This window comes from Aedes albopictus, chromosome 1 (assembly GCF_035046485.1).
Source record: "Aedes albopictus strain Foshan chromosome 1, AalbF5, whole genome shotgun sequence".
In the NCBI taxonomy this organism is placed as follows: Eukaryota; Metazoa; Arthropoda; class Insecta; order Diptera; family Culicidae; genus Aedes; species Aedes albopictus.
Window position 1 is genome coordinate 87,893,485 of NC_085136.1, and position 27,206 is coordinate 87,920,690.

General features: G+C 42.4%; 2 protein-coding genes across 9 annotated transcripts in view; one reads left to right on the forward strand and one right to left on the reverse strand.

Moving 5' to 3' along the window:
• Nucleotides 1–27,206, forward strand: part of LOC109410157 (guanylate cyclase soluble subunit beta-1) — a 404,273-nt gene that overhangs the window by 181,372 nt on the left and 195,695 nt on the right. For 6 of the 8 annotated variants that reach the window (XM_062844940.1, XM_062844939.1, XM_029854717.2 and 3 more), the window contains exon 11: nucleotides 9,931–10,088. The exons of the other annotated variants lie outside the window; for them this stretch is intronic. In XM_062844940.1, the coding sequence (XP_062700924.1) occupies nucleotides 9,931–10,088 (158 nt within the window). The remainder of the gene's footprint in view (nucleotides 1–9,930; nucleotides 10,089–27,206) is intronic. 8 annotated transcript variants of the gene reach the window in all.
• On the reverse strand, nucleotides 10,102–20,703 carry LOC109427438 (uncharacterized). Its single transcript, XM_029854721.2, has 4 exons — nucleotides 20,100–20,703; nucleotides 19,812–20,025; nucleotides 10,567–10,662; nucleotides 10,102–10,508 (listed from the first exon to the last, which is right to left on the reverse strand). The coding sequence occupies exons 1-4, from the start codon at nucleotides 20,419–20,421 to the stop codon at nucleotides 10,124–10,126; spliced, it is 1,017 nt and encodes a 338-aa protein (XP_029710581.1). The 5' UTR covers nucleotides 20,422–20,703; the 3' UTR covers nucleotides 10,102–10,123.

Here is a 27,206-nt window from a genome sequence, read left to right on the forward strand (position 1 = left end):
AACATATCAAAATCACAAAGTCATTGATTTTGTACATTTCGTTTGCTCTTCCAAACATCTCATTGACACATTCTACCGTGACGTTACAACGTTTTGACGCATTCGTAGGCAGATTTTCCACTATAACTCATGAAAACGAGCGTAAACCTCAAAATATTTGTTCATATTCGGATTCCTTGTAAAATTTCTGATATATTTGACCAATTGAACATTTAGTTTTCATTAGAAAAACGTGATCAAAATGCGTATTTGTAGCGTGACGTTACAACGCGCTAGAATCCGACCCTCTCTAACGCGCTACCAACAAATTAAAAAATCTGCTCGGATTTTTATGACAATCTGATTTTTTTTTTCACCTTTGAAATTTATTGGTTTGTTCTTCAATTCAATGGAATAAAACATTCAAATTTCGGATTTGTTTTTGGATAATCGACTTTTACATTTCGTGACGTTACAATGCCCGATCAAACAGGGTTCTGCTCGCGTTGTAACGTCACGGAAATGCACATCATGTTAGAATCAGAATAATCAGCCAAATTTACCCGAATTTGAGAATATATCATTGCATTATCTTCACTGCTTCAAGGGGAACTTTATTCTATTGATAATCCGTTTTGTGATAAATGGCTCGGAGGGCCAAGTTATTGCTATCAGCAGTATGAAAACTGCTTCATGAAGGTTAATGGTACCCATCTTTGGCCAAGTATCACCTATATTCATCTAATATTGTCCAAAAGACTAAACCGTTGATATTCATTATTTCGAACCGCCAGATATTTAGATTTTGCAGCATAAAACTAATCACGCCGTCGAATTAAACATTTTTTCAATAATTTATGCAATGTCATTGATTCAATTAAAACGCTTTAAGATGTGCGAGCAGTTATTGAACCAAAGACATACCTGAGGATCTGCATACCACTTAGGGGCATCAATTTCTGTGATTCCAGCGACAAACAGACCTAATTCTGACAAAAAAAAATCCATCCTATATATGTCAGAGTCATAATTACTCAGAGAGTTAGTGTCTTTGGCAAAGTTGTTTGATAAGTCAAAAACTTACTGCTGATTAACTATTGGATGTGAGATTCAGACACACTGGGCGACGCTAATTCAAAGTTTACAATAGTTTAGAATTTCTCAAAAAGTTTTCAACAAATTTTCACTAGTTGAGAAACTATTTTTGGCAAAATCTTTGGGCACTTTATAAGAAGTTACAACATGTTGAATATTTTTTGAATAAATATAAAAAAGCATGATTTTTCAAAATTTCAACTACCACTAGTCAGTTAGAAACATGAACCAAACGGCTTTTAAACTGCAAATTCTTGACAAGATAAACAACTTTTCCAAAGACATCAACATTCTAAAAGTCTAAAGTCCAAGTAATTAGAGTCCGGAGATATATGAGTTTCAATTTCGTAGGTGTTACGTCTGTTTGTCGGTGATTCTTGTTATATCAAAAATAGATATAACACTGACGTAATATCCATCCCATTTATTTCAAGATCCTAACTATTTAAACAGTTGGTGTCCTCGACAAAATTGTTTGGCTGGTCAAGAACTTTCAATAGATGGGCCGTATGATTACAAATCTTTCCACTAGGAGGCGCTAGAGGGCATACACACTTTAAGTTTTACTTATCTCAGGATCGTGATTAATTGGAAAGATGGTTGCTTCATTAAAGTTGCTTGGTAGATCAAGGACTTTCAGTTTGATAGCCGTTTGGTATTAATTACTGCCACACAGTGGTGGTAGTTGCAAATTTTCAAAAGCATGCCAATTTTATGAATTACCCAAAACACATTCAACAAGCCGTAACTTTTTATAAAATATATCAAAAATTCTCAAATTTTGACTGATAGTTCCTCATCTTGTTATCTGTAATTTCTACAATTTTGGACTTGATTGGTTAGCTCTACACAGAGATGGAGCTTTAAAAGCAGAATCATATTTTTGACTGTTGTTCTATTAACTCTTATATCTAAGAAATAAGTGAATCAAATCAAATTAAATTTTGAAAGTTAAGAATTATATATTGATCTTTGATTACAATTTGATTTGAATACAATATGTCCAAAGTGAAAAGAGTTCCTGCTTGTAGAATACTTTTCAAGAAATTCTAATCCCTTGCCTGCTTTTGCAAAATGGAAACTAACGTCTTCTAGTGTCGAAATCTCGCATCTTTGGTAAATCAAATTCAAGTCCTTTACTTACCAAACAGCTTTGCCGAAGAAATCGTATTTCTATGTAATAGGGATCCTGAGATGTATGAAATTTAAAATTTGTAAGTTCTCTAGCGCCGCCTGTTGGTGGAACTCTAAATCTAAACTATCCATCAACTGTAAGTCTTTGACCAACTAAATAATTTTGTAATTTCGTCAGTGTTTCGTCTGTTGGCCACGGATATCACCGAAATTTTCGGTTTGAGTGGTATTTGATTACGATTAAAATCGTAGTACAATTACATCGTAGATTTTGGCCAAACACCATTTCCCCCGTCCTTCAAAAGTCTACGTTGTTAATGAACGGGCAATGGTACGCAATTTATAAACGATATCTTGAAAAAGAGCTCATACACAACGAGAACGAAACTGTTTTGAATATAGAACTACGTCCAATTCAGAAGCCGTCCAAGCCTGAAAGATTTGGTCTTTTTCACAGAACTTTTTTTTCGTGACGTTACAACGCAAACTTCAACCAGGTGAAACTCAGGTTTCCGTGAACCGATTTTATTTCTTTTAGTCTCATTTGAAAGATCTTTTTGAGTACAAAGCGCATACAAAATTTCATATGTGTAACGTTTTCCGTATTTGAATAAAATTTGAAAATGTTGATTTTTCGTGACGTTACAACGCAATAAAACCCCATACTATGACCAGCCATATTTCAGAGTTGTAAAGTCTTCCGATTAAAAATCTTTTTATGCTAAAAAAATCTACATACATTTATCTACAAATGATGGAAGACTTTTAAAAAATCAGTGTGTTGATGTTTAAAATACGACAGTTTGGATGAAAAGTATGCCTAAAAGACATAAAATCACGATTTTAATGTTAATCTTAATCGTCGTTCAATTTATATTTATTGTCACACTAATATCATGTCGAATACATTTTTGGATGACAAAAGTAATGTAGAATGTAATAAGAATATCAAATATGCCATAACTCAACTTTGAAAAATTGGTATTGATGATACGGGGCCCGTAGAATGTGTCCATTACTCTTTGCTTCTGTCCACGCTATACCCGGTCACTGTGTTGATTAATTCAATCGGTCCCTCTTATGACCACAGTATCTTCAGGCCACAGTTGAACTGTTGCAGGGGGGTGACGTGACATCCCCCCTCCCGTGAATCCTAGTCGCTTCCGGTTCCTTCAGGACTTCCTCATCAGGTTCACCTTTCTCCAGCACGTCGAGAACTGCCTGCTTCACTGCTGGACGTCGAAGAATACCGGATGCTGTTCGCACAAAGGCCTGACGGACCCTTCCGTCACGTCCAGAAATTACCGCTTTCACACGTCCTCGAGCCCACTGGTCCTTTACCGTTCCGCCACCAAATCTCCAACTGCAATGTCTTGTACCTCTTCAAACAACTAAGACCAGTGATCACTGGAAGATATTCTTTCGCCCATCTTTCCCAAAATCGTTGTGTGATGGTCTGCGTAAGTCGCCAGCAGCTCCGTAGTATCACCGGATTGGTTCGGTTGGTGGCAGCTTGTCACCATTGGAACTCCCCAAAAGAAAAGGATTAGGAGTGAGGGCTTCCTCATCCGCCGATTCAAATGAATTGTACGTGAGTGGTCGTGCATTTATCAGTGCCTCTGCTTCCAGTTAAATTGTCTCGAGCACTGCAACTCATTGTTCGCACCCTGAAAACAAGTCGCGTTGTCGTAGTAGAATTCGCGTAGTGTCCGAGGTAGTTTTAATACCAGACAGACGCACGCATGTGCTTCACGGTGTTATAAGTTCCACATGAATCACATACTTTTCGGAAATTGGCGTCTCCTTCCTCGTTAGTGAGGCCTTCATGTGTTCGGTCCTGAGACGAGAGAGTACTAGTTGCTCTTTTCGGTCGATTCTGTCTTTTTTACCTTCTAAACCATAGGGGGAAAATCTGCTCAACAGACACCCAAACAGGAAGGTTCGGGTAGTATGGGGTTAAGGCCGTCTTCTACAGCAAAAGTAAAAGCCAGGACTACTCTCTCGACCCACTAAACAACATTCCTCTGGTCGCCAAACGCTTCGTCTCTCCGGAACCACCAAGAAGGCATTGCTTCAGAGTAGGGCTAGTGCACATCGGACCCTCAAGTTTAGCTGCGTAGCCTGCAGCAACGATGGAGAGTCCATCACGATAGCATGCTGTCGCTTAACCAGTTTCCCCAGTGGTCCTAACCACTCCCTTTGTCCTCGGAAGGCGGCCAGGGACAACCCCATGCCCGCGCCCAACTGTCCCGCAGGCATCAAGAACTGATGACTACGTGCAACCAGATCTGACCTGCTGAAGGCAAGGGAATCACTACCCTTCAGGCCCTATCAGCTGCACCAGAAGGTTGCTGACAGTAAGGTCTGCACTTGTCCCGGCCCTTACCGGGGACCCCTTTCTAACCGCGGGCTCGAACCCAATTCAATAGACCAACCACACGACAGCAACGCTGCTAGGATGTCTCCGCGGCCACTTAATTGCTGTAACGGTCGATTTCGACCGTAGAGCACCGGTATGATCTACGCAGCCGACTCCGAACCCCTGGACCATCTTTTGTACCGCATCCGAACTAGCCATTCTCCGAGGCCACACGCCACCTCCTCTGTAGTTCCAAGACGATGTAGGTGAATTGTTCTTTCTCCATGGCACTTCGCAGCTTACCTCGATAGCTCTTGGTACTCAGTACCGTGCCCCAAGCCGGGCCGCCATACCTTAGTATGGATGAGGCGACACTAGCCAGAAGCTTGCGCTTCTTGGCATACACCGCATAGCTATTGGACAACATTCTGAACATCTCGGGAGCCCCTGCAATAGCTTCTTTTAAGGGCAAGTTCGGAACTCCGTCCAGAGCTGGGGCCAAGGGACTTTGCTATCCCCACAAGTTCCACATTGGTTACACACTCCTCATCGCCAGCTCCAGTCCACTGCTGTACCACGAAAGGAAGCCAAAGACTAGGATCATGACGTGGAAAAGCCCCTCGATAATCCCCTCCAACATCTCTGGTGATTGCCCTGTAGGAGCCATTACACCTCTCGTCTTGGCCATTACGATCCTGTAGGCATCGCCCCACGGATTCACATTGGCACTCTGATAGAGACCCTCAAGAAGGCATTTTTGCTCGCTCTTCGGGTCCATCCATAAACCACGTGGTCATGTTGGGGGTCAAAAACTAACCCATACGATTTTTTTTTGTATGAACGAAAGACCACGCGGGGGTGGGGGGTGGTCGGAATCACCAAAAAGGACCAGGTATGGACAGCCCCTTTTCTCGGTCTTCAGCGCGGCATTCCCAGCGCCGAACACCACCCGCCGTTGGTTTGGCTTTTCCTCAGATCGTGCTCGCTTCTTCCACCGCCTAGCCCGTAGGCAGGAGCGACGTAGGTCCACAATCGCTTGAGTCCACCAGTAGGCCGGTCTCTCCCATTTCTAGGGTGGACTTGCCTAGGCATGGTGGCATCGCACGCACGCGAGAGCACCGCGATCAGCTCGTCACCAAAAAGGTTTCGCTCACGGCGGAGCGCCTCCATAAATACCCCCTCGTAGAAGTATGATGTCTTGTACCTTCAAGGGTTTGGCCTTGGCCTAGCCGCCTTTTCCTCTACCCGCTACCTGCTGTTATTGTAGTCGATATTCTAGCGAACCGCCAGGTGATCGCAGTGAGTGTAGCCATCGTCTACTCTCCAGTTCGAACTACGTGTTAGGCCAAGACTACAAAAAGTAGCGTTAATAATCGACTCTGCACCGTTCCGACTAAAGGTACTCTTGGTACCGACATTAGTTAGGTCGACATCTAGCATGACCAGTGTCTCTAGGAGGATCTGACCCCGCTGGCTCGTAAAACGTCTTACCCATTTCACGGCCCAGGCATAGAAGTAACCTGCTATTACAACCGGCCTTTACCCAGACAGTACAGCTACGGTCGTCATACAGTCCAGCATCTGCGTGAACTGTTCGATCGATGTTTCGGACCGTGTGGTAACTACGGTGCGTTGATGAACCTGCTTGATTACAATTAACAAGCTGAACATAACTTTATATGGGAACTCTTAGTCTTCTGAACAACTTCTCCGAAGACAGTATCCTCCTAAGTATTCCAGAACGGGAGTTATACGATGCTTAGGCAAAACTGGTAGCTCATTACAACACTAGCGCCACGTTGTGAGGGAAACTAGAACATTTTTTTATGTGAAAGCTTTCAGTCTTCTGAACTACTTTGCTGAAGACAGTATTCTTCTAAACGGTCCAGAACGCAAGATAGTGCGTAGTGCGTGAATCTCGAACTAAATTGTATACTATTTTATAGCGCTTAATTTTCTGGACAACTTTACCGAACGAAGACATATCCTTCAAAGTGATCCAGAACGCAAGATATACGACAGTTAGACTTAACTGATATCTACTGAGAATACTAGCGCCACATAATGCTTAAATTTTGAATTAATTTTTTTTTCTATCTGAAAGCCCTCAATCTTCTGAGCAACTTTGACGAAAACATCATCTTTGATGTGGCCCAGAACGCGAGATTTTCCACAAGTAGGGTAAAAATTAACTTCGTCGAATGCACTAATTTCCGTCTCATCAGAAGGAAAATAACCAATCTTTACAGATATTCTGACTCACGTTTGCCAATGCCTCATTAGACAGCAGTAAAAAGATGTAGACTCTCGATATCAACCCGTTTAGCACTGAAAATCGAATAATTACACTAAATTTCACGTTTCAATTTCACCCCACTTACGACTTCACATTGTTTGCTCGTTTTGCGTATGACGAAGGCAAATGCACCAACGCAGCAGCTAACAGAATTGTTCATTATCACCGTTCAATTTTCACTTCGCCAGATTCACTTGTTGAACCAACCTTCAAATCACGCCCAGGGCTTAATCGTACTTAAAATACATGATTGAATATGGATTGCGAAGAATTTGACCGTCTTCTCAAACAAACACCTACAGCCAACCGGAAAAACTTGTAATAACTAATAATGCACGAAATGTTGCTAATTGATAAATTGAGAAATGAAATTTGTGAAAAAAAATCGCGTTCTGGTGGGATTCGAACCCACGACTCCGTATTCGATAGACCGGCGCTTTGATCAACTAATTGTGTAAACGACCGACTGGTAGGCAGAATTTATCCCTCTACAATTGGCTTTTCGGTCCGGAAAATTATGAGCGGGGTGATTCTATTACATCCGACGTTTCGGCCCTTGGTTTGGGCCTTCTTCAATGAGGTTATAGGGGTACCGCTACTTGTTTGTCGCCGGCCCAAACCAAGGGCCGAAACGTCGGGTGTAATAGAATCACCCCGCTCATAATTTTCCGGACCGAAAAGCCAATTGTAGAGGGATTAATCAACTGCGAAATAGGAAACCAAACTGACTGCGAAGCCACATCGTGAACACTCCTTTTTCACAAACTTATCTCTCTTTCGACTTAGATGCCAATCCACAACACATTCGCGTTTGTGCCCACTAACTACAAGTGTGGAAGCGAATCGTTTTTTATGAAGCCGAGACTTACTCTCGCACTCCGCATACCTATCTAGCCACCAAGCAGTTTGTTTTGCGGGTGTCTAATTAGTATGCGTCGAGAGCTCGGTATCAAATCATAATTTTTGATCATTCTATGTACCATACTGTCACGTAGAAAGTGTGCCGAGAATTAAATTCAGGTTTGCCCAAAAGAGACATGGACTAGATGGAGAAAAAAAAGCGAGAGAAAATTATCCAATCTCATTATTCTAAGAATTCTTAGGTCTTTTAAAATATTTCTTACATAATACAGAAACTAATTTAAAAAATAAGTAATTGGTACCAAATTGGTCATGAGGCGTTTGAGATGCAAGATTAAATTTGATCATCATTATCAGATCAGATAAACGGGAAATAGATAAAAACGCTAGCTCTTTTTCGGTAGGCACTACCACAGGTCTTAATTGCGGTTTTCCAAAAACAATATAATTAACACTTTCCAAACAGAGGAAGGGGATGTTATTTATGGGCAAGGTAATATATTTATGGAAGCAAAGTGTTTGCCCTTCATTACTTGATTATGTCGTTAATTGCCGCTAGTGTGGATGAAACACGGGCTGAACAAACATTAATTTCCGAAATGTTATCAGATCATTCCCTTGCATGAACGACGGACGTCTTTTGTCGTGATAAAGCAGGGCTGCCCAACGTACGGCCCGCGGGCCGGATCCGGCCCGCGAGGGCATTTTGTGCGGCACTATTGGAGAAAAATAATGGAATTTAGCCCGATAAATAATAATTCTTAATAACTTCCTTTTTCAATAGAAATGTACTTTAATAATTTTAAAAACTAAAATGACTTTTTTAGAGTGTAGGTAAATTGAAAATTTTGTAAAGGGTTTAAATATGCAAGCATTTGGTTTGAATTTCCTACATATTTACAGTAAAAGATTCTACACAATAAAATTAATGTGTTTGTGAAAATTCTCTTGATAAGACTGTAAAACAAAATAAAAACATTACGTCATCAACTTCGAGTAATTTTGAAAAAAACATGAAAAAAGTAATCACAATTTTTTGAAGTTTTCAGAGGTTTTATATTCAAGCCAATCAATAGCTCTGTCTTGTACTAGATAGAAACATTTCCTGGAACTTCCTAAATACTGTTCCAAGCTCCAATATTTTGTGAGAATTTTCAAAAAAGCTTTAAAATTTCATTAGAAACATTAAACTGAAAAAAGTGTCATTGTCATCTTAAAAATTATGAAAGTTTTTTTCTTATTATCTAGCAATGCTCAGGAAAGATAAAAAAAGAATGTATCATTATCGAATTTTTATTTCTGGCCCGTCGACTGGTATGGAGTTTCACCAGTGGCCCGCGGCCGAAAAAGGTTGGGCAGGCCTGGTGTAGGGAAAGTGTTTTATGTTTTGACCGAACTCCGAGTAAATTACCAATGTAATTATCGATACTTTGTTTAGCTTTAGGAATGGGTTTTCAGCTCTCACCATGGACTCAAGAAAAAGAAATTGTGTATTTATCTGGATTAGAATTTAAAACTTCAGAATGGACCTACTGGTGCTTAATTCTTTGGGGTTTGGGTTTGGGTTTGTATATTCGTATGGTCGTAGCGATTGTAGCGATCGCAACCTGGACTGCAAAATGCCCTGCCTTCCAACACTTACATCACAACACAGTGTCAATCTATCATTAAGGACATACTTGATAGAATTCCAAAATGGCCACCATAATGGCTGACTTTGGCACCTACTCACGATTTCGAAAGCACAAATCTCTTCGTAAACAACATCAGCGCACCTGAGCTTCTTATTTTAAGCTTATTACAAGTGATCAAGAACAGAATAATAAAATGTACTGTTGATTGAAGCTTGCTTCTTGAGATTTTTGCGTCTGAAGTTCTGATGCATTGTGGTAGCGGGATTTCAAGACGTTTGTCCTTAAACACCTATAAGTTATTCAACCAAGCGAACTGTGCCACTTCACAGTAATCTTCAAACAATCTATCACTTTACGCCTGGCATCCATGCACCAATGCATGAACCCTGTGCCAAAAACAAACATTACACAGTAACTCACCGACACCCACATGATCTTGTGCAGGCGCCAGAGTGCAAAAAAATCGAAGATTGAAAGTGAAGATTGACAATCTCATTTTCTCATTCGTGTTTGGCCACATTCATTGTCAGCTAAATGCCTCTCTTTTTTCATTCATCTTTCTCCCATCCCAGCAAATCACAATCGGCATCCACTCGGGTGAAGTGGTTACCGGAGTGATCGGTAACCGGATGCCCCGCTACTGCCTGTTTGGCAACACGGTCAACCTGACAAGTCGAACGGAAACGACCGGCGTCCACGGGAAGATCAACATCAGTGAAACGACATACAAGTAAGTACTTAGGTATCTGTATCTATCTGTAGCAATCAGTCAAGCAAATCGATATATTTCATAATTTTTCGTGGCACTTGGAGACGGTTGATTCCGCGTGGGAGCTGGAAATTGTTCCTCAACTGGTCGCGGACGTGGCACCGGCAAATGGACTTGAGAGTAGGCACTCCGAATAACTGGTCCAGGGGGATGAGGTTGTCTTCCAGTAGGAGGCGGTACTTGGTCTGGAACATTTCTTTGCGGACGTGGAAGAGGTGTGGTTTGTAGGGAAGCTCTATCATGATGGTACAGCGGAGGAGAAGCTTCAGGCAGGACACCAACTGGTACGGGTAGGATCGGTTTTCGTACTCGCGGAGCTTGTCCAGCAGGCTTATGATCGGGGATGATCCGCCGTCGTCCGGGTTGGGGTCCGCTCCGTGACTGCGGGAATAGTGATGTTATTCATACGTGGATTGTTTATCAAAGAAAAGACACATACCGCAACAATATCATGAGGATATCTGGAGCAGAAGCCTGCATGGCAACACGAAGAGGAGCGGCCTTTCCACAGGACTCGATTGGAATGTCAATGAATCTGAAAATGTATAGGATCACTCACATGTAGTACCTGCTCTTGTTAAATTTTTAAGCTCTGAAAAACTTTAGCCAATCATAAAACTCATAGAAAATTTATTAATCATATCAGATCTTAAAGTTTATAAATTTGACCTTAGAAATGTTTACGCAAATAGCTTCAAATGCTCTAATATGTAGGGGAACCGGTTTTCCGTGACGCAGTCGTAATATAAATGACAATGCGTTCGTGCACTGAATGATACTCGTAGGTTCAAATTCCGGCGCTGTAATATTGTTTAGTATAGTTACATTTCACTTTGGTTAGCATATGCCTACAGATATTGAGTAGTTTCTAAAAAAAACTAAGAATAACTATCTCACTCACATGTCTAATAAAAAAGAGGGAGAACTAATCTGAAATTTTACAGAAATTTATGAGAGAGTATCTCCAAGAGGTTCAGCGACATTCCCATAAAACAAGAGGAACAACCTACTTCAGTTCCACTGAAAAATAGTAGCATGAAACGAGCTCACCAAACCTTGACTAACACATCAGCAGCCACTGGTAAGCACTGATAGTACGCAGTCATTTTCTACGTAACTCTGTCTCCGACGAGGTAGTATCAGGGCTACTCCAGTCGTTGGCCAACGCCCTTCACCTACGGTGTTATCAGGGCCAAGATTCTCAATACCACCCGCAAACATCGCGCTACGTACTTCCATGAACCATGGACAAACCGAAACCATGTGCTCCGGAGTCTCGTCGATGTCCGGGCAGGTTGGTCGAAGCGGGAACTCTGCATGTCTAAATCGATGCAAGTACCTCCCAAAGCAACAATGGCCTGACAGAAACTGCGTCAGGTAAAAGTTCACTTCACCGTGTTTTCTAGACATCCATACAGACACATTTAAAATCAGCCGGTAGATCCACCTTCCATTATCTGCGTGGTCCCACTCTTACTTCCACTTAGCCAACGATTTCGCTCTGACCATCCTTCTAGCGTCTGCAGTTCTCCTTCTCTGAAAGTATTGCACATCCTCGGCTAGGGTACTGGATATAGAGATCTGCCCGGTTGTAACACAAATTGCCTCCGATGATATCGTCCTGTCCGCACTACTGACCACACGCATTTCCATAAGCCGGAATGTGCTTGTTAGCCTCGTAACGTTCCGGTTCTGCTTCAATGCTGCAGGCCAGGCCGGAACCTAATTATCAAGGACAAAACACCCGCCAGAAGATGCCTCTTACTACTTCTTGTACCTCCGATTTTCGACATGATCCTGGATATCGCTTTGACTACCTTTGCCGCTTTTTCACAAGCTTCGTCAACGGCTGCTCAAATTTATCAGATCGTCAATCATCACAGTCAGGTATTGCATCGCACGCTCCGATAGAATTATGTGCCCTTCAACGCTGATTTTGAACTGATGAACAGCTTTGCAGTTACTGACCATCACCTCGGTCTTGTGATGATCTTATTGCAACTTGACTGAACTGATCCATATCTCGATAAACATTTATACTTCTACCAGGGTCTCACCGGTTATTGTAAGGATGACAAAACCAAAGATCTGTGTTCCTCCGTGTAGTTGAAGTCCATCGAACGTTCCATCGTACATCATGTTTCGCAACGTTGGGCCGAGTATCGAGCCCTGTGGTATGGTACGCCGTGTCTAAGATCGATCTCTGGCCCTGATTTGTATCGTAGACCAGAGCTCGGTTCTGCAAGTAGCTCTTCAAAACCTTGCACTACGAATAGTACGGAATCATGCTGTGCAATGATGTGGCAACTGTCAAATGCGTTCTTCATATCTATAGCACCGATTACCACTTCTCTTCTGTTTGGACACTTTCTCCGCATTCTCAATGACCGTCTGGATCGCATCCACTGCAGACTTCCCTTTCCAGAACCCGAGCTGCCGGACCGGACCGTTCTCGCTGACTGTGCGCTTCACCAGTCTGTTCAAAGTTATCTTCTCCAACAGTTTGCCAAGACGATCGAGTAAGAATATAGGACGATAGAATACTGGATCTCCTGGCGGGTTGTTTGGTTTTAGCAGCAACACCAACTTCTGAATCTTCCAATCTAGACATTTTTGCAAGGCTATCCAGGACATGTACGGAAACGCCAGGATCGCAGCCTTCCATACAAAATTGAGACTACCATCCAGATCGGGGAATTTCTTTACTTTTAGTCCTTTTGTCATTATAAAGAGATCAACATTGGAAACTTGGTGTCAACGATGCGTTTCAACATCCAGCGTTTTTCAGCAGATGGTATGGTAGCTGACTGTCACTAGAAGCTGGACGAGCGCAAAATTGAGATCAACGAAAGCGATAATCTCAACACTCTGTTGGAGTCCAGGGATGAAAAATGGGGAGGAATGCAGCTGGGCAGACACAAACGCAAAGCAAGCCTTCTCTTGAACAACATATAGGCCTGAATATATTCGCACTTCTTCATTCGCGAACTAACGAAACTGGTAGGAACTCGTCTGTGATTCGTAAAGCCGTTCTGAGCATTTTTCAATTTAGTGAAAAAACACGCATTTACACGGCACGCCACCGTGAGTAAACCGATCGTTGGTTTTTCACTAGCGAATTGATTCACGATGAGAGCGTTTCCATCCCTGATGAGTACGGCAGCGCGGGAGGTGATAGGCGCTGCGCAAAGACCACTTAGGAACGGGTAGTTCGACGAGGAGTGCCAGAGCATAAGGAAAATGTGATGACTCAAGCGCAAGAGAACATGAAACAGACTGATATGCGGAGGTTGTACGAAATTGTCGAGCAAAACAACGCCCTTCTTCCATCATGTACAACGACCCTGATGGAACCTGCCTCACGGATAAAATAATGGTGGCTTCTAGGAGGAGAGAGTACGTCGAGGTATGTATTGTTGAACGTTGGGAATAGAAGATCGACAGACAGAATTCGAACCGACGTGACGGTGGAACCTCCAACGCTAGAAGAGGTAAAGACAGCCACATCCATTAGAGGACTGAAGAACCACAAGACTCCAGGGAAGGATGAACTCCCACCAGAGCTTCTCAAGCACGGTAGTGCGGAGCCGAATCAACTCTTATAGTGTATTAAATTGAAGATATCGGAAGTGGAAGGAGCTGCCTGATAGTTGGCCCTCTATAAAAGAAGGGGGAGCGACTGAAGCGCGAACTACAGAGTGAGAATGCTCAATCCAGCGTATAGGATTCTATCCGAAATTCTGTTTAACAGGCTGAGGCCGATTAAGAAATTGATTGATTGATTTGTCTTTATTAAAGAGACTTTCAGCCCCTTTTTAAGAAATCCTTCGTCTGCGCATATCAGGCCGGTTTTTGTGAGGGTTGATCAACGATGAATCAGACGTTCACCATGCGGTAGATTCACGATAAATTTCGGGAGTACGACTTGCAGACCCAGAATCTGTTTATTGATTTCAAAGGCGGCGTACGATTCAGTGAAAAGGAACGAGTTATGCCAGATTATGATCGAACATGGTTTTCCGGCGAAGTTGATGCGACTGAGATTGCGAAGATTGGACTTACAATTAACACCACACAGACCAAGTGCATGATTGATGGTTGTCACGTTGATCCAGCCATGGTAGTGGTGGTAAGTAGGGACTGGTGCAAGGTGGTGAAAAGTGTGATGTTGTGGACGAATTTGTTTATAATGGTTACATCACTAGATGTGCGATAATGATGTGACCTTTTTCTGTCTGCGAAACCAGCTGAAGTCCCAGACTCTGATTCTTTCGGTTGCTTCCTGTTACCAAGTAGAGGGCTCAAGTAAACTTTCTCCTATTTTTCGTAAGTATGATCTAGTATGAGGAGATTCCTTACGGAATAACAGCACGGACTATTTTTTTCCCGCGGAAAAGTGACACTTCATTTCATTTGCACGGGAGGCGTTACGAGTGTTAATTTTTTTTTCCTTACTTGTCAGCTGCGAACTGCTCAAGTAATTTTGAAGTGAAATCATTACTTGATCATTACTTGTCCCATTTTTTTGCACAATACGTATGAAGTGAAAACTAATCTTAACATGGAGGATGGTATCTGGCGACGTAGCGAGAACTAGTACGTTTACGAAATATATAAAGAGATGACTATAGTAGGCGAATAAAATACGGCAGGCTGCAATGGGTTGCGCACGTAGCTCGTATACCGGTGGAACGACAATCGAAAACCATGTTCAGCAGATAACCAGGAAGAACATGTCGGCTTCGTGGAAAGCTGCGCAAACGTTGGCTTTAAGCAGTTGAGGAAAACCTAAGGACTCTAAATGTTCAGGGTGACTGGAAGCGATTGGCCCAGGACCGAGACCAATGAAGCCAAATGTGCTTCATTCGGCATAGACTCACCGCTACGAGTTGTAGCTCATCCAGTATCTCAAGTAAGGTGCTGTTCATAAGCTACGTAGTCTCATTTTTGGCCATCACAGACCCCCCGTCCCCCTCTTAGACTTTTGTCCATACAAAATTTTCGAAATTTGTAGGGAGCGTAGACTTTGGACAGAGCCCGCCTAAGCATCTATGCAGTTTATGGATAGCCCCTAAGTAATTTGACAAGTTTGTGAACGAGTGGTTTAGCGAGTTAGGCGGATGAAATTATTCTCAGAGACCCGTGGGAAGTTTCTTGTAGTTCCTTCTGCGTTTTATCCAAAAAAAGTCGTGGGATTTCTCTCAGGATATATCATGGGATCTCTAGAGTCATTCCTCTTAGGATAACTTTCCCATGTTATCGCAGAATTTATGTTTACAGTTTGTCTCGTGATTGTTCATGAATTACTTTTTGCGATTCCTTCCAGTGTTCCGCTATGGATTTCCCTAGGAGTTCTTCTTCGTAAAAGAGTTGTGTTGTGGATTGGCATCTCAGCCGAAAGATAGATGGGTTTGTGAAAAAGGAGTGTTCACGATATGGCTTCGGTATTAGTTTGGCTTTCTATTCTGCAGAATCTTTACCTGTTCAATGGCTTAGTTGGTTAAAGCGCCGGTCTAGCGAATACGGAATCGTGGGTTCGAATTCCACCAGCACGCGATTTTTTTCACAGATTTCATCTCTCAATTTGTTAATTAGTAACATTTCGTGCCTTCTAATTACAAGTTTTTCCAGTATGTTTGAGACATACCAGCAAATCTGGTAAATGTCAGTAAAGGATATACATCATTGTATTCCTTCAGAGATTCTTCCAAGAATTCCTCCAGGAGTTCTACCAGAATTCCTCCAGGGATGGCTCCAGGAATTCCTCTGGGGACTCCTCCAGAAACTCCTACAGAGTTTTCTCCTAGAATTCTTCCAGGGATTCCTCCAGAAATTCCGTTTGAGATTCCTCCAGGAATGCCTCCAGGGATTACTCCAAGAATTTCCTCAGAGTTTGCTCTTGGAATTACTCTAGGAATTCGTTCAGGAGTTACTCTAGGAATTCCTTCAGGGATTACTCTATGAATTCATCCAGTGATGTCTCTAAGAAGTCATCCAAGAGTTCTTCCAGAGATTCTTCCAGGAATTCCCTCAGGAATTTTACCAGGAACTCCTTTAGGAAATCTTCCCGGATTTCCTTCAGCAAATCTTCCTGTGATTCCGCCAAGAAACAGAAGAAAATTTATTTAAGAGTTTTTCCAGAGTTTTTTACATGTCTTTATCCAGGGATTCTTCCTGGAGTTCCTGCAGCGATCCTTTCGGGAAGTCTCACGATGATATTCCAGGCAATCTTCTCAGAAATCCTACATCAATTTGCAATGATTCCTCCAGGAGGTGTCCAGTCATTTGGCTGAATGCCGTTTGGGCGAATGTCGTTTGGCCGAACGCCATTTGGCTGAACGCCGTTTTGACGAATAATGATCAACATTCTGAGGGAATTTTTGACAATCCAACTGCCAATATGATGATCGGAAATATATCCATCTTTTAATCATAGGCTATTCTTTCTAGTTATATCATTCATGACTTAGCTGGCGTTGAAATTTCCAATATTTTATCAAAGTTTTTTCCTTCTTTAAATCACAGGCTGTTCTTTCGAGTTACACTTATCCGGAGAACTATGGCATCACCACTAAAGTTCGTAATTCATTTTTTGGCCAAGCGGCATTCGGCTAAATGACCCTTTCGGTCAAATGGCATTCAGTCAAACGTCAACAAAATTTTACGCCGATTGGTTCAGTAATTTCCGAACCCATAAGGGTCAGACAGACAGACAGACGGACAGACAGAAATACATTTTTATATGTATAGATTCATCCAGGGATTCATCCGGGAATACCTCCAAGGCTATATCTGCGATTCCTCCAATAATTCTTCTGAAGTTCCTCCAGGGATTTCTCCAGGGGTTCCTCCAGGAATTCGTCCCGGGATTACTCAAGAAATTTGTCCGGGGGTTCCTCAAGGAATTTCTCTATGTGTATCTCCTGAGATTATTACAACGACCTCCTGGAAATCATACAACGCTTTCTTCTGGAAATCCTCTAGGGATTCTTTCCATAAATTCCCTAATGTATCCTCCAGGAAATTCTCCAGAGATCCCGGCATTCCTGCAGCAATATCAAAGGAATCTCCTAATGTAATTTCAGAGGAATTTCTGGAGGAACACATGAAGGATTTCCTGGGGGCACCCCTGGAGAAACTCCTGAAAGTGTCCCTGGTGGAATTATTAGAGGAACCGCTGGAAAAAAAATCCTGAACGAAAACTCTGTAATACTTGGAGCAATCCTTGGAGGAATGGAATACCTGGGCTGCCGGTGGACGCATAAATGTCCCATGTGCAAAAACAGACAATCGAGAAAATCGCGTCCAAAGTTCGAAAAAAGTAAATGGTCTCAAATATGAAGTATAAGTGCTGAATCGTGTTCTAACATCAACCAATTTTGAATTTGAGCACTAATTTTTGTTTTAGAGCGATTTTATAGTTCCATAGGATTTCCAATGGAACGTGACGCTTATGCGTCCACTTTTAAGAATGTTACAAATCGGCCTTGCATTTTTTCAACAATTTTCGGAACAAACTACCAATTTTTATTTCCCCATATGATAGTACCCCATGATACATGGTCATGGGCTGCAAAATCTCAATATTGCCAAAAATGCACATGGGACAATTATGCTTCCACCGGCAGTGGGGTAATCCGAAAGAAATTCCTTGAGGAGTCTCAAAGTTATATCTAGGGAAACTGCGGAACCTGTAGCAATCCCTGGAGAAGTTCCTGAAGGAATCGCTGGAGAATTTCCTGGATTAATCGCTGGAGGAATACATAAAGCAATCCTTACTGAAATTCCTCGGGAAATCTCAAATGAATTTCTGGAGGAGTCTCAGAGTTATTCCTGAAGTAGTCTCAAAAATTCATAGAGTAAGTGCTGCAGGAATTCCTTAGGAAATCCTTAGAAGAATCCCCGACGGAATTTCTAGAGAAATCTCATAGGAATGTCCGGAGGCATCTTGAGGGAATTCCAAGAGGAATCTCAAAGCATTTCGAGGAGAGAGTTCCTGCGAATTCGTGGAGGAATTCCTGGATAAATCTATGGAGGAACCCCTGGAGGAATTCATTAAAAAAAATCCCGGATTCCTTCTCGAGAATTCTTCAGCAATCCAGGATTCTGCACGGAGACCCTGCAGAGTTTCTTCCAGAATTTCTTCTATTTCTTGGTATGTACCGCTTCCGGAGATCCTCGCGGTTCCCGGAGTTCCTCCTGTGTTTTACTCAAAAAAAAAATCGTCGGATTTCTCTCAGGATACATCCCTTATATATCTCTTCGATGTTGTCGCAGAATTTCACTTACAGTTTGTCTCGGGGATGCTCTTGAATTATTTTTTGCGAGTTCTTCTGTTGTTCCTCTTCCGTTTCTCCATGAGCTCTTAGTAGGATTTTTCCCAGAGTTTCTACAAGAGTTAATCCTGACATTTCTACTAGAGTTCCTCAAAGGATTTCATCAGGAGTTTTGGGGGAATTTCCTACAGAAGTTTCTACCAGGATTTCTTTCAGAGGTTTACCCTGTATTGCTCCCACAGAGGATTTCTTCCGAAATTACTCTTGTAATTTCTTCAACAATTTACCGAAAGTTTCCTTCAATAGTTTCTTCAAAATTTCTACATGAATTACTCCCTGGTTATTTCTCGAAGGTTTCGCTGGATTTCTCTTGAAGTTGCACCTTGATTTCTGCCGGGATGGGCCTCGGAGTTTTTCAGGATTCATCCTGGAGTTTTTTTTTTGGGATTTCTGCAAAAGCTTCTGCTAATATTTCGCAGAGTTCTTCCCGTGATTTCCGAAGGTCGAAAATCTACCAGATATTGTCCTAGGATTCTGGATGTCCCTTCTGGAATTTCTCTAATTTTTGCTCCCGGAGATCTTTCAAGGATTTTTCCAAGAGTTTTTTCTCGGAATACCTGCTAGGAGGATCTACGAAATTCCTTGAAAGGAATTCCCGGTGAAATGGGGTAAGAAATCCAGGTGAAATCTTGAGAGAAACTCTGAGAACACCTATTGGAGCAAACTCGAGAGGAACTTTGGAAGGAACCATGAGAAAAACTGTGACATCTCGGCATAATTAAAGTAATTCTAGATGCAAATCTGATGGAAGATGGCAATATGAAAAATACCAGGATAAAACTATGGGAAAATCTCGCGAGGAACTCCAAGAGAAATCCTAGAAAACTCTCTGGAAGGAATCCCCGGAGAAACTTCTGAAGAAATCTTGTAAGAAACTGTTGAAAATTGGTTCACGAAAACCACTGCGAGAAATTGCTGAAGAAACTTCAGTTAAATCTTAGAACGATCTCTGGAAAGAATTCAGCAAGAAACTCTGGGAGCATATCGCGAAAATCTCTAAAATCAATCCTGACAGGAAATTAGCCAGGAAAACTCTCATAAATTCCAGAAGGAACACCAGAAAAAATCATGAAAGGAACTCTGGGAGCAAATCCGGAAAAACGGTTTGGGAAACTCCTGAAGAAATAAAAAAAAACTCCGACGAACATTTCAAAAGGGTGTACCTACTTTTTGAAACAAAACCTTCTTCCAGAGCATTGAAACATATTTCATTGCTCCCACAAATAGAAACAATACATTTTCCTTCTGCCGTGAAAAAATCATGATTCACATCACTGAAACAAATATTCTGAACACCTGGTAATAATAGATGTATCTACCTCAATTAATAATTATCACTATAACTTACTTCGTTGGCACAATATCCCGATACACGTACGAATAACTCGGCAACTTCAGTCTTGTCTTCCCGGCATGATGCAGAAAGAACACCATCGCTCTCAAATTTTCATCCTGGTCCTTGAAATCACTCTTCCATCCGGCGATGAAGTGAGGGGCGTTCGATCCAAACAACGCCCCCAAAAACAACCTCTCAAATGTGTTTTCGCACGCATAAATTTCCTCTGAAACCCAAAGCCGGTTAATCCAAAACAGGGTTTTCACTTTCGCCCACCATGCATCGCCCACACAATCTCACCCAACAGCAGCCGAATCACGGTCGAGTCCTCCAGACTCCAGTCCCACGCAATCCGCAGCGCAATGTACAGCACGTTGTGATACTTCCCCATCATGCACACCCGAAAGTTGTCGTCCTTCATCTTCCGATGATAATCAATGGCCGATTGAACGGCCAGCCCGACCGCCAGCTGGGCGGTGGCCGTTGGCCGGCCCTCAATGCACCCGGAAATGACCGAGTTCAGGTGGTCGATCACGTCCCTCCGGCCGCTGCGACTCTTCAGCCCGCTGCGCTCCATCGTCAGGAAGCACTCCTCGAAGAACACGTCGAACACGTACTCCATGGCCGCGCCGCCGCCGCCACCCCGACTCGCTAATTCCTCTAGATAACCTTGTTGGTCAGCCAGCAAATTACCGAGCTTCCGTTAATTAATTTCGCCGGAAGGCCACACTCCGGAGCCAACGGACGTAACGTATCTTCCAATTAGCTGCCCGGTTTCGAACTTTGGAATGTAAATTTTTTCCACCCACCCCACACACAAGGAAAGTTCGTCCGATACGGATCGAACGGTAAAGTTAACTGTTGTTGTGTGCCCACTGTTGTCGTTGCCTCCTGTTTAGAGAATGACTGCCAGGGACTGCTGTGTGTGGGAAAACGGAATTTTAATTACCTTCCCCCAAAGGCACATTCGATGAGGAGAGAGAAGTACCTTCTCGCCATGCTTGCCACTTGTTTGGCAGGTACTTTGCAAGTATTACTTCCACCTCGCAGTGAATGGTCAGCTGGTCAGTGGTTCCCAATGATGGCATTGAAATAATTGTCTATCTATTGTATCTTTTTTTTTTCCTTCCAAACCATAGAGGAAAAATCTGCTCAACAGGCATCCGAACAAGAAGGTTCAGGTAGTAGTGAGGGGTTAAGGACCGTATTTGTACTAAAAAGAATGAAAAAGTGAAAGCCAGGGCTACTCTCTCCTCGACCCACTAAACAACATTCTTATGATCGCCAAACCCTTCGTCTCTCCGGAATCACCAAGAAGGCATTGCTTCAGAGAGGGGCTAGTGCACATCGCACCCTCAAGGTTAGCTGCGTAGCCTGCAGCAACGAATATCGATGACTCGCTTTGGAGAGTTCACCACGGTAGCATGCTGGCGCTTAACCAGTTTCCCGAGTGGTCCTCACCACTCCCTTGGTCCTCGGAAGACAGGCAGGATCGACACGCCTGCTTCTAACTGCTTAGCAAGTACATATCAAGAACTGAAATTACGTACACAAAGATTTGACCTTCTCGTAAATTAGGCCCTATTAGCCAGCACACAGAAGAGCATGCCGACATGGGGCCTCCACCTGCCCCGACCTTGCCGAGGACCCCTTTCCAACCGCGGGCTCGGATCCAACTCAGTAGACCGACGACACGACAGCAACGCTATCAGGATGTTCTCCCCGCGGTCGATTTCGACCGTAGGGCACCGGTATTACCTACGTAGTGGACTCCGAGCCCTTGGACCACCTCTGGTATCGCGTATGCACACATGTGAGTGATAGCCGTTGAAAAAGCATTCCGATGTATGTAGATTAGACCGGCCCACATTTGTATGAAGCAAAAAAAAAGTTTTCAAAATTCACGGGGCACCCTTTAGAATCGTGCCTTTGGATGAGAAGAACAATCTGTGAAAGATTCAGCTCAATCGGTTGAAAACTGAGCTGGCGCAAATGAGTTGAAGGTTTGTATGGGATGTTCAGTCCAATTATATGGGAAATTGGATGACCTCCAGTCTCTCATACAGCATGCCGGTTTTTTTTATTCTTAATCACTTAACCTAATTTACAGCTCTATTGTCCACTGGGGCACTACGTGAGCAATTTCAAATGACATCTGCACTTACATTTTGTACAGCGCCTAGTAGATTCTATTCTACTTTATCGAACTGGTTGCCTTTCTTCTGCTTTCATTTTTTCTACTTTATACGAGTCTGGGAACTCCAAGCTTCTGCGTTGGGCCCTCAAAATCCAATCGTACGACATAGAATTGGAGTACAGGAAGGGTAAGCAGAATATAACAGCTGATTGCCTTTCTCGCTCTTTATCGGTCGTATCGTTGCCATCCATTGATCCAGAGTATCAGGATTTATTAGAACAAATCACTAAAAACCCCCAAGATTACAGAGACTTCAAGGTCATAGACGGACAGCTCTACAAATTTGTCAAAAGTCAGGACTTGTTTGAGGATACGCGTTTCTGTTGGAAGCGATATCCTCAGAAGGCGGAACGCGATCCGATCCTACGGGAAATCCATGAGAAGGCACACTTGGGGTTCGTGAAAACGCTGGCTGCAGTGCGAGAGAAATATTTTTGGCCATTGATGAGTTCCGAGATCAAAAATTTCTGTCAGAAATGCGTTAAGTGTCAAGCTAGCAAAGCAACGAACATTAACACGACAGCGCCTTTAAAGGTACAGAGGAAAATCGCGGAGTACCCTTGGCAATTCATAACGATGGACTACGTAGGTCCTTTGCCAGCGTCTGGAAAGTCAAGGAATACGTGTCTGTTAGTGATTACCGATGTTTTCAGCAAGTTTGTGCTTATTCAGCCGTTCAGGCAAGCCACCGCAGACTCGTTAGTTCCGTTTGTGGAAAATATGGTTTTCCAGCTGTTTGGGGTCCCGGAGGTGGTCTTAACAGACAACGGAACGCAGTTTGTCTCAAAACCGTTCCAAGAACTTTTGGTCAGATACCATGTAACCCATTGGAAAACACCTAGTTACCATCCGCAGATTAACGATTCAGAGCGCGTGAATCGTGTTTTGACGACCGCTATTCGGGCCACGATCAAAAAGGACCATAAGGAATGGTCTAATAATATTCAGGTTATTGCCAACGCAATCCGGAATTCGGTCCATGAGGCCACAAAGTATACGCCATACTTTGTGATGTTTGGCCGCAACATGATTTCTGATGGAAGGGAATATAGGCATCTTAGGGACACATTAGCGGACAGTGGAAGCTTAGGAAATGAGGATCGAGAAAAGCTATACTCTGAGATTCGCGAAAACATTAAAAAGGCCTTCGAGAAGCACTCTAAATATTACAACTTGAGGTCAAATGCGAACTGTCCAAAATACGCCGTAGGAGAGAAGGTTTTGAAACGAAACACGGAGCTGTCGGACAAAGGCAAAGGGTACTGTGCCAAACTAGCACCAAAATACATTCCAGCTATTGTCAAACGCGTCGTGGGAGATCATTGCTATGAATTAGAGGATGATAAAGGAAAACGAATTGGAGTTTTTAACTGCAAATTCCTAAAAAAGTTTTCTTTACCAACTTCTAATTAAATTCAAGATTTTCTGTTTCTCAAGCTATGCAGCCTTTTTCAAAGGTTACGAAACGTCTAAGGACGTCTCAAAATACAATTATGGCATTTTTACACTCACTCGATGGAGGTTTATTACAATGAATTCATTCATCAGCTATGTCCCCATTCAATGGTAACCATGCACCTTAAAGGTCACATAAAATCAACAATGTTGTATTCAATAATCATTTCCTCATTATCGAGTCGAAATGACAGTGATCTAGCTATGTATGCTCAATGAGCTGACAAAGCAACGTCGTTGCACAAAAACACGGCCTGCCATTCATAAGGTGCTCCTCGGATTTCCGAGTTGAGCTGTCCCACAACAACATGATTCACTACTGGTGACAAACCTTATGAATGAGCACGGTTCACTATTTCACTTCAACGGTGGTCACAGTCACCTTTCAAGATCTCCACACGACAGCTATGAAGCTCAATCTGAGTAACAATACACGGTAAATACTGACGAGGAAACGTACGGAACGATAGTCGAAGAGTTTAGTCCACTTTTCCTAAGCTGCTTGAAATTCTTAGCTAGTTAGTTTCACTTTACCTCACTATTTAACTATAATTACTTTTCTCTGCATATTACTATAGTTACGTGTTTTCAATGTTCAGTCGCAGTTGGTTCGGCTTCATTGATGTACATATTATTCGAGCAGCAGTAGTTGTAGATTCCAATAAGATTGTACATATTTCCATCATCTAGTCAGCAGGTTTAGGTTCCAATAAGATTTCAAATGTTTACATCCGTCCATTCAGTAAGGTCCAATGTAATGTCCATGATCGTCAAGGTCAGTCGTAGTAGTTTGTGCCATTGATGCATTGTTTCCTTTATGTTGTAAGGGCATCTCCAGGAGCGTTTCAGTTCTAGTTATATTTTTAAAACAGTTACAAAATTTGTAACTGTAAAAAATAGAACTCAAACATGGGTGTCTTCAGCAGCAGTTCTAAATCCTGCAGACTTCTTACGGAAATCGGTAAATTTAATTGTCAATGACCTAATAAATCATAAACCCCATTGGACTCGGTAGAATGATGTTCCCAGAGGGCATATATATGATTTGACATGGCAACAACATAAATAGAACGCGTCAAAATCTTGTTTCAAATTTGTGCAAAAATAGAACGGGGTCGTATGTCAGTTTCAAATTTTGTAACAAAACTGTTCGAATTTATAAATTTGAAATGCCTGCTGAAGATGATCGAGATGCAATTCTAGATGCATTTCATAACTCCCATACATTTTATAACGCTCCTGGAGATGCCCTAAATAGATGTAGTGCCCATTGATGTTTCCTTGTCGGGATCCAGTGTACATATAAGTTAAGCCCATAGTTTAGTCCGACAGTTTCGCCGTTATTTCGGGTGAAAGCCAGTAGTAGGTAATGATAATTTCCTGTTAGAATTCCGATCGCTTCTTGTTTGAGTACATTGTTGTAGAATAGCCATGTGTAGGAATCCCACGTCGCAGCACCTATTAAAACAAACCACAAAGCAATAAGTTCTTTGCAATAGAGCAAGTAATCAATACTCCCCCCGTAAAATAACTCCAGTTGATGCCATTTTCAGCAGGTTTTCTCCAGAAAGATCCTTTTTTTCTCCCGATTTCAATTACGGACACTTCACACGTTCCTATATGCAGCTCGACAGATCTGATTAGATTTAGTTTCCGGTAGTTTGACAGTTCGATGGCTGCGTACTTGGTAGGTGGATTCAGTACTTAGGTGTGAAGAGTAATGTGAAGTTGAGTATAACAGTTGAGGGATTTTAAGTTTCGAAATCTTTTTTGAGTTTCGGGTGACCAGAACAAGATTCTGGTGTGGAAACTCAACTAAGTTTAGGAGTAAGCTACGTTTTGCAAGAGAAATGGACAGATTGCCTGGAGTATAGCTTCGGGGTTAGCCAAATCTCTGCAGAATAGAATAATTGCGGTGAATTTAGAGATGATTTCTGTGCTCAACGTAATGATTGAGGTTGTTATCGGATCTGAATAAGCCTGTATTTAGGATTTTTAGTAATTTTATGAATTGTATTTTTCCGGATTCGACAGAATTCGACAAAAGTACATTTAGGTAAGGTTCGTTCTCTGAGATGAACCAGCCTCGGGCTGAAAATCTCATAAATAAAGACATAAAAAAAAAAAAAAAAGGTTCGTTATGGTATTTCGGTTTTGTAAGGATTGAGTACACCTACCACGTCTGCAGTATCGAACTGGGTAAACAGTTTTGAAGTCATTTATTTTTGGTTAGATATCAGCCTCGTAAATATGAATTCTCAAATCCAATATAAATTTAAAGTAAAGTAAAATTAGTTGACAATTTACTGTAGATGGGAAGAATTCGCTGGAGACCGGAGTCATCGACGCTGATGGTCAGTAGCAGATACGATTCGTATCTGGAAATAGGGAAGGAGTCAACTTTTAGTTGATGATGAAATCATATGACCCGGAATTCATTAGCATCTAAGTAAATAATGTTAATTAATTAAACTTTTGTAAATATTAAACGTAAGATAACCCTTACGAAAATTTAGTTGAATGAATTCAACTAAATTTTCGTAACTTTAGCATGGAGTGATGTAACGGTAGCCCTTTTTTGTTAGTTATTATTTGTGTTATTTACTCGTTTATTAATTGTATCTTTATAAAAGAATACAAAATCATATTAAATTCTAGCATGATTTACACGGACGTAGCCGGAGTTTAGACAAAACAGTCAATGAAATCATAGCATACAACTTCGTGAAGTGTAGAAAGGTCAACCGCTACGCAGCGTAGTTGCGTACTGCGTACACTGTAACGAGAATTACTGTTCGTGTTCTCGTTATCTTGCTAGAGAACACCGAAGTAGTTGGCTTTTGAATACTTGGCTTTGTAACGGATTAAGATGGGCAGACAATTCAATTGCGAAAGCAATTTCTTTAACTGAAATCACACGAACATGATTAACGGAAACCGTCGGGCTTCTGTTTCCGGGAGCCATACCGTCGATCCAATCTGAGGAATTACAGAAATATTCTCGTTCACTTTGTCCCAGATCGTGGCAGAAGAAGGATCGTGGTGTAGTGTTTTTTCCGTGGTGTGATTTTGTAAGAAAGTATAAACGTGAAGAGTGCTTTAGTCTGAATTAACCATTTACTGTACCCCCGTTTAGGCCTTGTAAAAAGTTAGCTAGTTTTGTGCGGTTGTGAATTGTGCGAGTTGAACTGGAGTTCAAAGGTAAATGACTTGTGTTCGTTGTGTCCCCATATGTGCTAATCGTGTCCTCAAAGCCAAGCGCGCGCTACGGCTTCTATTTCCAAAAATAGCGTACACCGCACAAAGCAGAAAGCGAAAACAGCGTCCCGCTGCACCACCATACGTCACGCATCCACCTGCGATTTGGTGCCGAAGTTTGCCTGGCGGTTTAGGGCCAGAAGGGAGTAGCGACCGTTACCAACGCACTCCAGGCACGGTTTCATCGGCCATCCAAAGTCTTCGTGAAGTCACGGGCTCGAGAAGGACCTCCTAGAACCTCGTGCGTGACTGTGAAGTCGCGAGTAGCGGTACAAGAAACAGCCCGCTCGCTCGCTCGTCGATTCGCCTACGTCATCGACAACGTCATCGTAGAAAGCTACGAAGCGTAAGCTTCGCAAACCGTGAGTACGTTACTGAAACCTTGCATGCAAGCGTAATTAGCACGGACACTCGAAAGCGCTATAGTTAGACCTGAACCGCACACGTTAGGGCCAGAAGCAAAAAGGGGGAAAGAAGAAGAAAGGCCGGCCGTCCGG